This window comes from Pyxicephalus adspersus, chromosome 1 (genome assembly GCF_032062135.1).
Source record: "Pyxicephalus adspersus chromosome 1, UCB_Pads_2.0, whole genome shotgun sequence".
NCBI classification, from domain to species: domain Eukaryota; kingdom Metazoa; phylum Chordata; class Amphibia; order Anura; family Pyxicephalidae; genus Pyxicephalus; species Pyxicephalus adspersus.
In genome coordinates, this window is record NC_092858.1 from 46516755 (window position 1) to 46531385 (window position 14631).

General features: G+C 39.6%; 1 protein-coding gene across 1 annotated transcript in view; it reads right to left on the reverse strand.

Annotated features, from left to right (window-relative positions):
• Positions 1–2990, reverse strand: part of LRCH1 (leucine rich repeats and calponin homology domain containing 1) — a 105128-nt gene extending 102138 nt beyond the window's left edge. Inside the window, exon 1 of the mRNA XM_072409877.1 lies at positions 2431–2990. Coding sequence (XP_072265978.1) covers positions 2431–2683 — 253 coding nt within the window. The 5' untranslated portion in view covers positions 2684–2990. The remainder of the gene's footprint in view (positions 1–2430) is intronic.
• Between the last annotated feature and the right edge of the window lie 11641 nt (positions 2991–14631).

The following is a 14631-nucleotide window of genomic DNA, read 5'->3' on the forward strand; positions in this document are numbered from 1 at the left end:
AGCACCCAATCCTCTACTCATCATTGTCATCACATTAGTTACTAATATTTACTATCCTAGCACCCAATCCTCTACTCATCATTGTCATCAGATATGAGCAGCACTAGGGTGAGGAAATACACTGTGATATTAGTAAAAGTTAGATCTGTGTCCCCCCTTGGAGAAACTTCCTCCTTACTTCCTGTTCTGTGTGATACCTGTCAAGTAGACAGGAAGTGTGTCACAGACATATAAAAGGGTTGTAATCCCCTCTCACAGTGGCCCAAATTTTAGAAGACATTGGCTGTGAGAGACCTCTGAAAGCGGCAGCCATAAAATGCATACTAGCTAGGCCTAATTTATTGAAGCTCTCCAAGGAGAAGATACATTTTCATCAGTGAAGCTGGGTGATCGTGAGACCTAGAATGGACCTGGTCCAGGATTCAAAACATTTGCTTGCAAATAGCAAATTACTGAAGAAAACTAATCCAGGTTTGCTGGATCACCCAGCTTCACTGATAAAAGTGTGTCCTCTCCAGCCTTGGATAGCTTTAATAAATCAGGCCCGCTGTGAGGAATTGAAGCTAAACATGTTAAGCTTCACTGCACATAAAGTCTTGCAACTACTATGCTGTATGTGCGTTTGGGAATGTCTATATCACATACAGTCAACCTTCACCATGGTTGTAAATGGAGCTCATTTTCAACTGTGCTTTCTATAAATTGTTCTTTATTTGTGTCTTTCAGAAGCTCCTGGCCCCCTCTATCAGCCAGGATCAGAGCTCAGGCGGAAGAGGATAGTATGAAGCCAGAGTACAGGAGCATGGGCAAACAAGCAGATTATGAGAAACGGGAGCACCTGAGCACAGGTACAGAACTGCACCAAATAATTCTACACTACCAGAGCACAAGTGCCAAAGACAACCGTGTAAAACCGGAGCACCGGTGCACACACAGAACAGGACCACATGAAACTGGAGCACAGAAGCAGAAATGCACCGTGTGAATCTACACTACTGGAGCATAGGCACAGAAGACCATCATGTGCAGGAGTACATACACAGAAGTGGAATTTATAAAACCCGAGTATAGGAGCATAGCCGAAGAAGCAGGATTATGGAGTTGGTACATTTAAGTTCTGATTCTAGGTACACAATATTTGGTTCTGACTCCACAGCCTTGCTAAGAAGTGGATTATGTGAAAACAAAGTACTGGAGCACAAAGAAGTGTCAAAGGGTGACAACACCATAAGTATTTTCTGCCCACACATACAGCTGCAAGGAGCCCAGGGCCGGTGACCTGTCACCAGGGGGCTGATTCATTACAAATGGCGTAATTGCCAAACAAGAACCAATCAGGTTTCAGGGTTTTTTATGTCAAACAAGAACAACTCTGCAACAACTGCAACCTTGCGAATCTACAGAATATATTCAACAGAAAGAATAACATTGCAATCCATGTTTTCATCAAAACTACTATCCAAGTCATTTTATGTGAATTTCCTAGCACAAATCCAAGGAAAAGCCATTGACCGTGTACACTACTAGATCCTTCTATACGCTGCAGAGCTCCTGGAAGTGAACTGTAACTTTTACACGGAGGGTACATCCCGTATAGGAGGGTCTCTTGTACAAGCTATGGACTGCAGTGTAATTAGCACCCCTCAGCCAGCACTCAGCTCCGTCTCTATCACTGGCAGTTCTGCATTGCAGGGTCACTGGCAAACCAATGGTTACATCAGCGCGTTTTAGGACCGATCACTGGAGATGTCTGTGTATCCTGGTATGCTGTCTGCATACTTATCATGGCAGTGTGGCTGGGACAGAATGGCAGTGCGGCCTGGGAGAAGACACAATACACAGATCAGTGGCTGAACAACTTCAATCCCCCATACCATAAACTACACAGCACCTGATGTATTATAACCATTTGCCTTTTTACATAAAACACTGATTACACCTGTGTTGTGCATGCTGATCTCCTGTAGGCACTGAAGTATTGCTGATGGAGAGGACAGCTGAACTTATTGCGCTCTGGACACAGACAAGGCCAGGGGACGTGCCAGAGTGACAACACAAGAGAGTAAATGTGACAGAGGGTTGTCAGAAGGTAGCAGGATCACCAGTTATTATTATAATGACAGCTGGATTTCTATACCTGGAAATGACTTTTACAAGGAATATGGTGCAGGTGATATGAATAGTGATTGGATTGACATTCCTGGAGTCACATCCAGCACCATACTTGGTGTCAGATCTCCTCATAGTACTAGGAGTCCATATCAAGGACTGTAAGGGATCACACACAGCACAGTGCAGGCAATGAATGCAGGAGGTGAATGCTGGGGGTTCCAGCACTGGGTTGTACCCCATACAATAACACATACATATACCATGGTGCTGGTACAAGGGTGACCCCACTGGCACAGACCATCCCCCCCCTCAGCTCACCTGCTTGCACGGTGTCAGTCAGGTCATGGCTGCTGCTGGTCCTGGGGAACTCTTTGAGTTTCCTGGCACTGAGGTTGAGATTCCCGGAGGTTGCAGCCTCCTCCAGGGCCCTCTCTAAGCCCCGGTTGAGCGGTATGTTGAGGCTGAAGTTGGTGACCCCGGTGGCAGTAGTGGGGTGCTGGTAGTGTGTGTGGAGCAGAGTGCTGGGAGGAAGGCTGGGGAAAGCCTGGCACTCACTCCCCAGCATTGCCATCTTCCCTGCGGTGCTCGGCCCGGCTAGATGTATTCCGCAGTACACCGACGGTAGGTGGGTCAGTCAGCGGCACGGCGCACTTCTATCCTGCAGGCTTCCTGCCTTCGGGAATGTGTGGCGGCAAAGAGCGCATCTCCTCCCCCTGCACAGGGCACCATGAATTCTCCCTTCCCAGCCTGTTTCCTGTCACACACAAAACTTCACATGCTCCTATAGAGGTCCCTATAAGCTGCCCCCTAATAACCGGACTGTGATACCGGGCTGCCTGCGGGCTCCGTTCTCCTCACAGAGATGCCCGGAAAAATCTGACTCAAGTCACTGCTCCAGAGTTTGGCCACTCAGCGAGCAGCAGCGGCTGATTAGCTGCTTGTGGGGCCAGTGATTGGATATGAAGCTTGTCAGTGATAAGCTGGCATCCAATCAGAGCTGCAGTTGTATATGGGAGCGATGCCTAGAGACTGGAGAGGGAATCCTGGCAACCTTCAGACTTGTGTCTGTGCCTGAGCAGACAGCACAATGTCTCCTGTCACACACATGATGATAAAAGTTCTGCTGTGTAACAGGACCCTTCATGTGACTGGACTTCTTATCACTGTCTGTGTATGGAGGGGAAAATCGGCAGATTAAAGAAAAAAACTTTTTGACTCCCTGTTTACATTATTATTATTATATAGTATTTATATAGCACCAACATATTACACAGCGCTGTACAAAGTGCATAGTCATGTCACTAACTTTCCCTCAAAGGGGCTCACAATCTAAATGTCCCTACCTCAGTCATGTCTTTATTACAGTCCAAGGTAACTTTTTGGGGGGAACCAATTACTCTAACTGCATGTTTTTGGGAGGAAACCAACACATACATGGGGAGAACCCACAAACTCCATGCAGATAATGTCCTGGCTGAGATTTGAACCTGGGACCTAGCGCTACAAAGGCCAGTGCTAACCACTGAGCCACTGTGCTACAATGCCTAATATGTCCATTAAAGAGATTTTTCCCCTTTGTCTAGTTTTAATCACCCAATAAATAACAAACACACAAATAAATATATATTTATGTATACATACACATATATACTCATACTTTTCAATGTCATTGCCATCATTATGGACAGTCTCTGGGGCAGACAATACCCTGTGATCTTAGTGCTGTTAGATGAATAAACAGGATCTCAGAGAATTTGATTACAAATGGAATCCTAGATGAATGATAGACAACTAAAATTCATTCCATTTATCCAAAACTTGGTCAGCCATAGGGCTAGGTCTGGTTTATTTGAATTGGCAGCTGTCCTGGGCCCACTGGTGCCTGGGGCTTACTAGACCTCGGCCATCCTAGGTCCTGGGTAAGCTACTATTAGCTCAAGTTTGCAAGGTCAGGGAAAGTATGTATGTCATATATTAGTGGTTCATTATATGGGTGCCACAATCTCCTCCATCTGCAGATCTCAAAAACTGAACCAAGAGTACATCCAAGCATTGTGACACCTTTAAAATCAGGGGGGACATTAATTTACGCAGAATGCTGGAACTCTTACATAAAGTCTCCCAATCCCTGACATCTGCAAAAATGGGTGATTTTTATACACATGAAAACAAAAATACTAACCCCCCACTGCATTACATAAATCCAAGATTCTCCGCCACCTAAATATAACTGAAGAGCAAAATAGTCCTAAGTGGAACCACAAGTCTCAGCATCCATGTGTCCTGCAAAAATCTGAAATCTGTTTGACCAAAAAAGTTTTACCAAGAATGTAAAGTGTATCTAAATTCTAAAATTTCCATTTCAGTATAATGAGTGATGGGTTAAAACATTTGTTATCGTTAATGTTGCCACTGGGCAGAGAAAGCCTTGCTATGTGTCCTGGTGACCAATGTCAGGGCCATTTCATACCCAGAGTGAGTGGGAAACTTGCAGATCACGTTGTGTTCCCAGAAGTTACAAGTTACTTTTAGCTATGTTTAGCCATGTACTTGTTGTTTAAAGATTTGTACCATGGCCACAGCAGCATGCACGTCTGGTTACCCATGGTGTGCTTTGCTCCCAGTCACATTACTGCTCTGAAAGAGCCCATACTGGAATTGGAAGTTGTGAGGGACACCTGTTCTAATAACAATAGGGTTTGTTCTTCCACTTTGTAAATAGGACATAGACATAGAGTGCCAAAATTTCCCTTTTTTATCCAAAAATTGCGCTTCATATCAATTTTAATTAAATATCACAATATTGTGTTGAGTGTTAGGTTTAAGTACAGGTCTGTGGGGTCAGCATTCATCAATAAGAGTGCATGTATCTGCATGTGTCTCTGAGATACCCAATATATTTAGTAGTAGTCTTAATACTAGTATACATATTCATTGTAATTTAATATCATTTTATAACACAAATATCTTATTTCCAGCCAATCCGTGAGCAAACAGAGGGTTAAAACCCTTTAATACAGAGCAGAGTAATAATGTGTCAATGAGGATATAAGGTGTAATTGTTACTTCTCTGTAACATGAATGTATTTGGAAAGAACAAACCAGGTGAATAAACTTTAATTTAGTTCACTTAGGCTGCTGGTGAGCTTCTGGTTTGCAGCATTAGATGAATCAGGGACAAGACAGAAGACGTGACAGCCTTGTTCTCTCTGCCATAATGATAATATGCTATCAGTGTAATGTCATCACCAATTACAATACCAGGACACAGACATAACAGGGCAAACAAGGTCAACTGTACTATATTCTGTTACCATGTATTATATATATATATAGAGATATATATATATATATATATATATATATATGTATATGGACCTGGATTACTCTTTCTGTTGGACATTTTGTGAACTTAAGTGAATGGAGTTTCTAATTTCTCCTTTACAAGTATTTTGGTTCCCTTTTTTCTCTTTTACTCTTTTAGAAGCCACTGAACAAAACCGGTAATCAAAACCTGTTCCTACATTGATAAATGTGACATTATAAAGGTGGCAAACAGGTTTTTGAAGGTGGAGAACAAAAAAGGTGTAATGCAAATTTTTTTCTGCACCTTTTTATTATTAGGCTTCAAATATATAGAGGTCAGGGTTACTAATATATCTGAAGGCATCTCACACACAGTGATTTTAGTGTAAAATACGTAGGTGTAAGTAGGGCAGAACCCCCTGCCTGGCCTATTTCTTTCTGACATTATAGGGGGCAGAAACACATTCCAAGGACATTCAAAGTTGGTTATTTAGGAAATTCTCCATTTAAGGTGGACATGTCCTTCACATGGTTTAAACCAATGTTTAAAATCTCAAATCATTTATAGTTCATGTTATTTCAAAAAATGTTTTCATTATCTTCCAATAAGAAGTTTTTAATATATTTATATCTGGTGATCCTACCATGAAGGTCCTTCTTCAATCAGTCTCCCAAACTGCGTCTGCATTGTCACCCTGTCCCATACACCCCTACACATTACAGAGGCATTACCCCCTGGTATTACTAATTCATTCAATAAAATAATTTGCAGCCAACTCTGGAGTAAGTGCATGTACTATAGAAACTAAATAGGTTAAAGAGGCTGAAGATCAGTGGCACTGAAATTTAAATATTTATCAGTGAAGCTGGGTGATCCAGCAAACCTGGAATGGATTTATTCAAAGTAATTTGCTATTTGCTAGAAATGTTTTAAACCCTGTACCAGATCTATTCCAGGATTGCTGGATCACCCAGCTTCACCGATGAAAGTGCATTCCTTCCAGCCTTTGGGAGCTTGAATAAATCAGGCCCAATGTGCGTGTGTGTATAAATATATAAAAATTTAAAAAAGTGCAAACATTATTCTATTGTAAAGGAATGGCAGTTACTGCGTGCCACCTGGTCATTCAGCTGCACCTTGCCAGCCATTCAGCCACCCCCACAACTACACTGCTTCTTGGTGCACCAGTGTTTAGAACATTTTACAGCGGGTAGTAGTGAACCACTACATGTCTGACTACAACTGCAAATGTGATGCAGTTAAAGGGTGTCAGGGAGCACTACCTTCACTGCAACCTCCCTGCCAGTCTAAACAGCCTTTTAATAAAGCAGTGGTATCATTGTGCCCCTTTATTTTGGGACCCTAAAGTTGGCATAGCCTAGATGGCTGGACTACCCTAACAAAATGCAAGGAAACACTCAAAATTAATCTCAGTACATCACACTAGTTCTCACACAGTTCCTGGATTTCTTGGCCCTTCCTATTATGACATTTGCTATATAGGATTGCCATATTTTGTGCTCACAGCATTTTATTAAATGTGTTAAATTTTTTCCTGCTCTGAAATGTGCCTGATTATTTTTCAGCACTCTTCTATCTTTTTTGGAATTGTCCCAAGGTGGGTGTGTATTTTTCTGCCCACTGGCATTACTTCTAAACTTGTTCCATCCTCAGCGTCTCTGTTTGAATATCAGTAAGCAGCAAGACTGCACATGTCTAATTAAACTGCGGCCACCAGCTCTGCGGTTTTACTACCAGGAAATGAACACTTTTATTCTGTGTTTGTTTTATTTTCTTGATTTATTTACAGTTAGTTTAAACTTTTCAAGAACAGTTTCTATATATAGCTCTACCTGCCTGCACTTGGTGATTGGGCCTTTTCCTCTAATTTCCTGCAGTATGAATGCATGCTTTATATAACATCTGGTGAAATGAATAGTGCACTTTGTCAGAGCAGAAGGTGAGGGTTTGAGCTGAATAGAAATAGTCCAATAAAAAGGTGTTCTGGTCTTAACATGCACAGTTTCTTGTTCTTTGTTCTCACGCTTTATTAAACAGACCAATAAAACTCAATACAGGGTACATTATATGAGAACACACAAATTACCAACAATGAAAATTGATATGATGTTTAAATCTGTAGTTTATTGCAACATAAGGTTTAATTTTATTACATATCCAGATATGAAAGGTATGCTAACAAGAACACAATTGCCACTACTAAAGTATACAATCTGCTAACTGCATCTTTAGATACTGAAAGGTGTTGGTCTGTGAAGAAGTAGCAACCCTGCTGAAAGAAAAAGAGAAATTGTTACCTTATCATTTACCTGCATTTAGAACTTGTCATGAGCTTCTCCTCTCCGCCACTCCCTTCCACAATCCATCTGGCACTTGCCATCTCTCAAAATCTTTAAAAATCACCTTTTCAGGCAAGCATAAAACGTGGCCCAGGGCATAACTGATACAATTTTATACAACTCTCTATTACCAAAGTCAGGACACCACAGTTTAATAACCTCCCTTACCCTGTGTGTCACCATTTATTCTCTTAGACTGTAAGTTTTTATGGGCATGGCAATCTCCTTGAATGTGTCATAGTATTGCTATACAATTCATTAATCTTTTCTGAACTTTATAATTTACTGAGTATGCAATATGACTATAGTATTTGTATTACTCATGTCTATACTAAGGCATTGTATAGGGTACTATGGTACACCAATACATCAACATTTTAACACATAAGCATCCACGTGTTATAAAAAAGCAGCTGTACTCTTTTTCATTGAATAAACAGACAGGAAATCCATGGGGAAACATATAACTATCGTGCTATAATGCACTGTGGTAGTTCTATGTCACTTTGTTGGTGTGCAGTGGCCAACATTCCATTTTATTGTAGCTCCTCATAAAGACATCTAAACATGGTTTTCAAAAGTCTTTCAACATCTCATGGAAATATTAATCTAAAGGGGTGAACTCTCAAATTAGGCTATTTAGTCACTAAAATTAATTTCAAATGTTGTTTTCAAGCTTTCTAATTAGGCAGCTTTCAATTAAAGTTTTAAATAACTCTGTCTCCCAGGTGTTCTTCTCTGCTGCCAACATGCACCAGTACTGACACTACAAGCGCCGTGCCAACACAGATTGGACACGCATGGTCCATTGTGGTCCACCACCATCACTATCAGGAAGCCAATTCAAAGCAATTACTGAATGTGCAGCCAACTATGGAGCAAGTGCATGCAAACCGAAGGTTGCTAAAAAGACTGGAGGAGCTTAGCCACACTGAAATGCTTTTTGTGCACAGAAATTACACAGAATCATAAACAGGAACCTCCACTTTTTATCATAAAAACATAAAAAACACAACACAAAAGCAATGTTAAAATAACTTGATATATTTTTAGCAAGTCTTCTTCAACTCTAAACCCTTTTTTTTCTCTCTTCCACTTCTGTGCCATCTGCTGTTTTGATGAACATTCACATATGTATGTGTTTTAAGCTCCATTCACACTAGTGTTGACAAAAATGGGGGAAAGGGTGGAGCACTCTAAACACTGAACCATCCTGGCATGAACCACCCCAGATTCCGCTAGCACCTGCAACACTAAGGATGGGATGTGACATAATTCTATTTTTTAAAGTTAAAAAAAACTTTTCTGCTGCACAGTTTATTTTTTTACCATTATATTAGATGCTTTTTTGCTAAAAATAGATAAAGTTTAGTAGCTCCATAACATAGTAACATGGTAAAGGATGTTCCATACGTAGAATACAGAATGAAGTATGTAGAATGCAGCAGACAGTATGAATGAGATGTCTCAACAGCAGAAAGAATGTAACCAGAGATAACCCTTTTTTCATTTTCTGCCAATGGTTCTTACTGGAAGTATTTTATACATAATTCAACTGAGATCTGTTTTCAAATGAAAAACTCTGGGAGTGCAGGATTGTCTATATTTTGTACCATCCATACAAAACCATGATACATAGAAATGTAGATAATTTTAAATTAAATATTTCTCTCTTGACAAGAGCTTTAGTTCCTCAATCAGGTCATAAATATTAGGCCATTATCTGTAAAATTAAACAATTGTTTTTACCCCAGTGTATTACAATTGCACCATTTTATAACTATAATATTAGTTCCTGATTCTGGTTTGTAGTCAAATGAGGATCTTTGGAAGTTTAATAAATGATGTGCTATTTCAACTTGTGTGCAGGTTGTTGAAGTATCAGCCAAATGTAATGCAGATGTTTACATTTGTTTTTTGCCATAGGGAAACTTAATGTACTGTGCTGCAGTTAGCTGGAGACAGCTGCAGGCAGACCTCTTTGAAGCAAGATTTAAAAAACTGTTCACTTTTAAATATTTCTCACTGGGGCAAATCTTCAAAAGCCATAAAATGGAGAAGAGTGTCATTAGAACTGCACCACGCCTATCTAAATCAAATACTAACATAACCACAACTACAGTATTTACTACAAATGTTATCCTAGATAAAGTTTGCCAAACTCACTAAGAAGCCTTTACGAACTGTAGAACAGGTTGTGGCTTGGTTCACTTAAAGCTGAAGTCCAGGCAAACACACATTAAAAATTATAAAGTCAAAAGATCTGTTCTGATATTCAGATCTGTAAAATCTGTCTTGTGATCCCAACACCCTTCTTGAGAGCTCATCCCCACAGCCACACTTAACCTGCTATCTGATCAATAGGGGACCCTCAAGGCACTGAAGGGATCATTAACCTGCTTGGTGCTTTTCTTGTTAGCAAGCTCCCAGTGTTGTTTTAAGAACAATGTGTAGTGCATGCTGGTACACCTGGGCAGCTATCATTACCATCCAGGTTTTCCCATTTGTATATATCAAATCTTATACTTTGGCTTCCCATGTGGCCATTTCCTCTGCTTGCCTATAAGAAATTGGTAGCCATATATTGCCTTACATCTGAGCTGCTCACAACAAAATAACAACAACCGGGTCAAATGTTTTCAGCCAAGAGTCCAATCAACCATTTTAGGTTTTCCTTTAGTACTGCCAGCTTATAGTGTTTGATTCACATGAATGATGTGTAAAACAGTTATTTATTTGTAAACTTTTTATTCTTAGGTAATGTAAAACAATATCGGGCTGCATGTAGTACAAAAAAGCGAAACACGCATTTTTTGCACCAGAGTCAGTCTTATTTTTATCATCTTATAATAAAAGAGTATCTAGGCTTCGTGTCTTATGTTTTTTTCAGGCATCTCTTATCCATTCAGCAGCCACATGTAAAATACAGTATTTATTAGAAATTCGTTTGTTTCTATGCATTCATGTACATTTTGAGACTATATTTCAGGTTTGGCAGTACACAATACTGTTAAACTTTTATTTCACTTTATGTGTTATGTATTAATTTTTTTTTAACACTAACTGATTTAGTGGTCCTATAATACCTCACAGGGTGACTTTTTTTCCTTTAACTGTAGTACATTATAGTTTAATTGTCTCATACTGATGCTTCTTTCACTCCTAGGTTTAAATAAATGTTCAGCCATGCCAGGGCCAAAAGCATAACAATTTAAACATTAGGCATAGTCACATGGGACCCTTGTCAAGTTCTAAGTGCCAAATTTAAGTGCTTTTGCAAATTATACCAATTAATTGAATCAGGAATAAGAACAGAATGGAGCAGTCATAAAACTCCAGAGCCTGTGCAATAAATCTTTGGACATTAATCAACATTCAACACCAACATGGATTGTCCCCCAAATCTCTGTTGACACAGCCCTTAATTTCCACTTTCCCTCTGAATTACCATCTTTCCTCATTTAAACAATTCTCTATCTGGAACTTGGTATACAAGTCTTGCCAATATACCCCCAACAACTGCTGTTTAAATGGGCTTTCTTTTTCTTTGCTGTTCTACACTTCCATGAAAGAACAATCTGTCACTTTGCCTATCATTGCCTACTGTGGTTTTGTGATTCACCAAAACTGTATGTTATAATGTATCATATTCCCTGATCTTGCAGTGCTGGTCCTAATCCTTTACCCCCTATATTGTCTGTTAACTCCTTATTTGCCTGCTTGTACACCTACTTCCTGTCTTTGTCTTTACTGCTGTGCCTTATTTTTCTACGGCTTTCCCCTAGTGATGTCTCATACAGCCAGCTCCCCACACACTTATACACAGTTTCTCTTTTTCCCACCCTTCTTTTACCATGATACTTACTGCTTCTAACTATGTTCCCATTCACCCAACAAAAATTCATACCCCCTTGCTTTTGTGGTCTCTGGAATGCCAGATCTGTCTGCAACAAGCTAACTTCTATCCACAAGCTTCTCCTATCTAAATCTTTAAACATCCTGACACTCACTGAAACGTTCACACTATGGCCCTGATTTATTAAAGTTCTCCAAGGCTGGAGAGAATACACTTTCATCTGTGAAGCTGGGTAATCCAGCAAACCTGGAATAGATTTTCTACAAGGTATTAGCTATTTGTTAGCAAATGTTTTCAGTCCTGGACCAGATCCATTTCAGGTTTGCTGGATCACCCAACTTCACTGATGAAAGTGTATTCTCTCCAGCCCTGGAACTTTATTAAATCATGGCCTATGACTTTATGTGGGCCTATACTTCACACATACCCCCAAACCTGGCAACAAGTTGTGGGACAGGCCTTATCCCCCCAATGTGAGTTTTGCTAACCTACCCCCTCTTATCTTTTCCTCATTTGAAGTACCCTTTGTTGTTCCTACTGTCTATTGCTCCAATGGCCCACAATTGCAATGGATGACTCTAGCAACCCTTCCTGAGCCATGCTGCTCTCTATTACTAGCTTTTTTTTGGTTAACACAACCTAATTAGCCCCACACACATTGTTAAACACACACTGGATCTTGTCTTTTTCAAACCTTGTAACCTCACCTACCTTGTCAACTCAGCATTTCCCCTCTCTCACCACAACCCTCTTATCTTCAACCTCTCTATATCTTACCCACCTATGTCCCCTCTCAGACAAAATCCATAACTGAGAGATTTCTGTAACCTTACCTACAAAGTATTCTCAAACTGCTTCACTCCACTGACTCCTTCTCTTTATAAAATCACATCTCCACCCCAAGCTGGATGAATGGGTAGGAAGTTTCTGAAATTCAACCTGAATAAAGAAGAGCCCACCCTGGCATCTTTCTAAGTGTTAATAACACATCTATTTGGCCCACCCCACAGGGATGTTGTCTTGGTGTTACTTTTGATTTCATGTTCTTTTTTATGTCCCACAATTAGAAAAGCTCCAGGTCCTACCACTTCCTCCTGTGCAACATCCCCAAAATAAGCCTTTCCTGTTCTCAGGGACCACCAGACTCCTGGTTCTTGCCATGGTCACCTGGACTACTGCAACATCCTTTTCTCTGACATTCCGCGAATCAGACTTTCACAGTCTATCATGAATGCTGCAACTAGACTTTTCTGTTCTGTTCCTCTACCGCTTCTTATCTCTTCCTCATCTACCGCCTCTCCTTGCAAATCTCTACCCTGCGTTCCATTGGACCTAAGAATTAAATCCAAGCTACAGTGATTTACTTTCAAATCGCTTCACATGTCTTTTATGTACATTTTTATTTAAATTTTTGACTTGATACACAAATACACTTCTAGCAGCATTCTATGCTTTTCCACTGACCTACTAGTGACTTCCTCACTTACAACCTCTTCCTCTCTGTAACTCCCTTCTTTGTTCTATTAGACTTCATCCTACTTTCCATACATATAAAGAAGCCCTTAAAACCCACATTTTCAAACTTACCTACTCATCTTCATCTCTCATCTTCATCGCTTACATTAATTAAGGACCATTCCATATCTCCCACTTACTTCTCTCCTCCAATTTTAGATTGTAAGCTCTATTGGCCAGGGTCCTCTTCCTGTGTCACTATTCACTTGTCTATTATGGAGATTTGTCTTCTGTAACCCCTATTTATTGTACAACACTGAGTAATACGTTGGCACATTATAAATAGAGCATAATATTATTAAAAATAGGAATACCAGTTGTATTCATATCACACCAATACATTTTAATTTATTTTAAAGAACACAGTACTGGTATAAATACCGACCTTTTATATTTGCCTATACTCCAGCTTTTAACTAGATGAGAGCAGCAAAGCAATAGTAAAAGGCTGGCATACTCTGAGACCCCGAGCATTTTTGTTGCCTTTATAGACATTGTGGAATAAAAGGTAATGCATGTTACCTGTGGCTTTTAGTGAGGTGGGGAGAAAATTATTTAAAGAACAACTTTTCTAAGAGAAAATTTCTTTTTTTTCAGATTTATCAGATGTATATATATTTATATTTTGTATGTTTTTATTATAAAGTAAATACGTATATATATATATATATATATATATATACTTACAGTTTAAATAACTGCAGTTATTTTTTTGTGCAGTTATTGCTCCCTGGATGAAATGGTTACATCTAAGTGGTATAACAGCCCCATCTGCTGCTGGGAGCTGTAGTTGTACAATGTGGAGTTACCTTTACCTTGAAAGTTGGTGTACCCGCCAATATGTGTCATTTGGCACACAATGTTTATAACAATATGCAGCTGTTCCTATGGAAGATATCAGCAAAGTATTTTTTTCTAAAAGGTTTCATCAAATGTTTACCTTGGTCCAGAAAAAGTTATTTATTTGGAACTAAAAAAATGCAAATCTAACCACCTCAGGGAAGAACATTCTGACAGTCCACAATAAACAGATAAGTTTTTACAAAATATGTCAACAGAGACCCCGCATCTTTCAGAATTTGTTATGGCAAGAGAACTTGATTGAATGTCTTACTGTTTGTTAACAATCTGCCACAGGAATGAAATACACAAAATGAGTTGCTTATACATAGCATATACCGCATCAATCCCAAGAACATCTTCATCAAAAGCTCTGATTTTATTGGGTGGAATATTTTGGAGAGCGGTGAGGGGATGAGGTTGCCAGAGGAACTTTACGTTGCTAAATATAATGAAAATGTAATTGTTATTACGCACCAAGCATGTCCTCCATAATAGATTCATAAAACCACTGGCTTGGATATAAGCTGATGTGGCATGCTCACTTCATTTTTTAAATTAAACTTTTGCCAAACTATAGAAGTTAAAGTTTTTACAGATACACGCCAACCCCGACCCCTTAATCTGCAAAAAGTTCATCA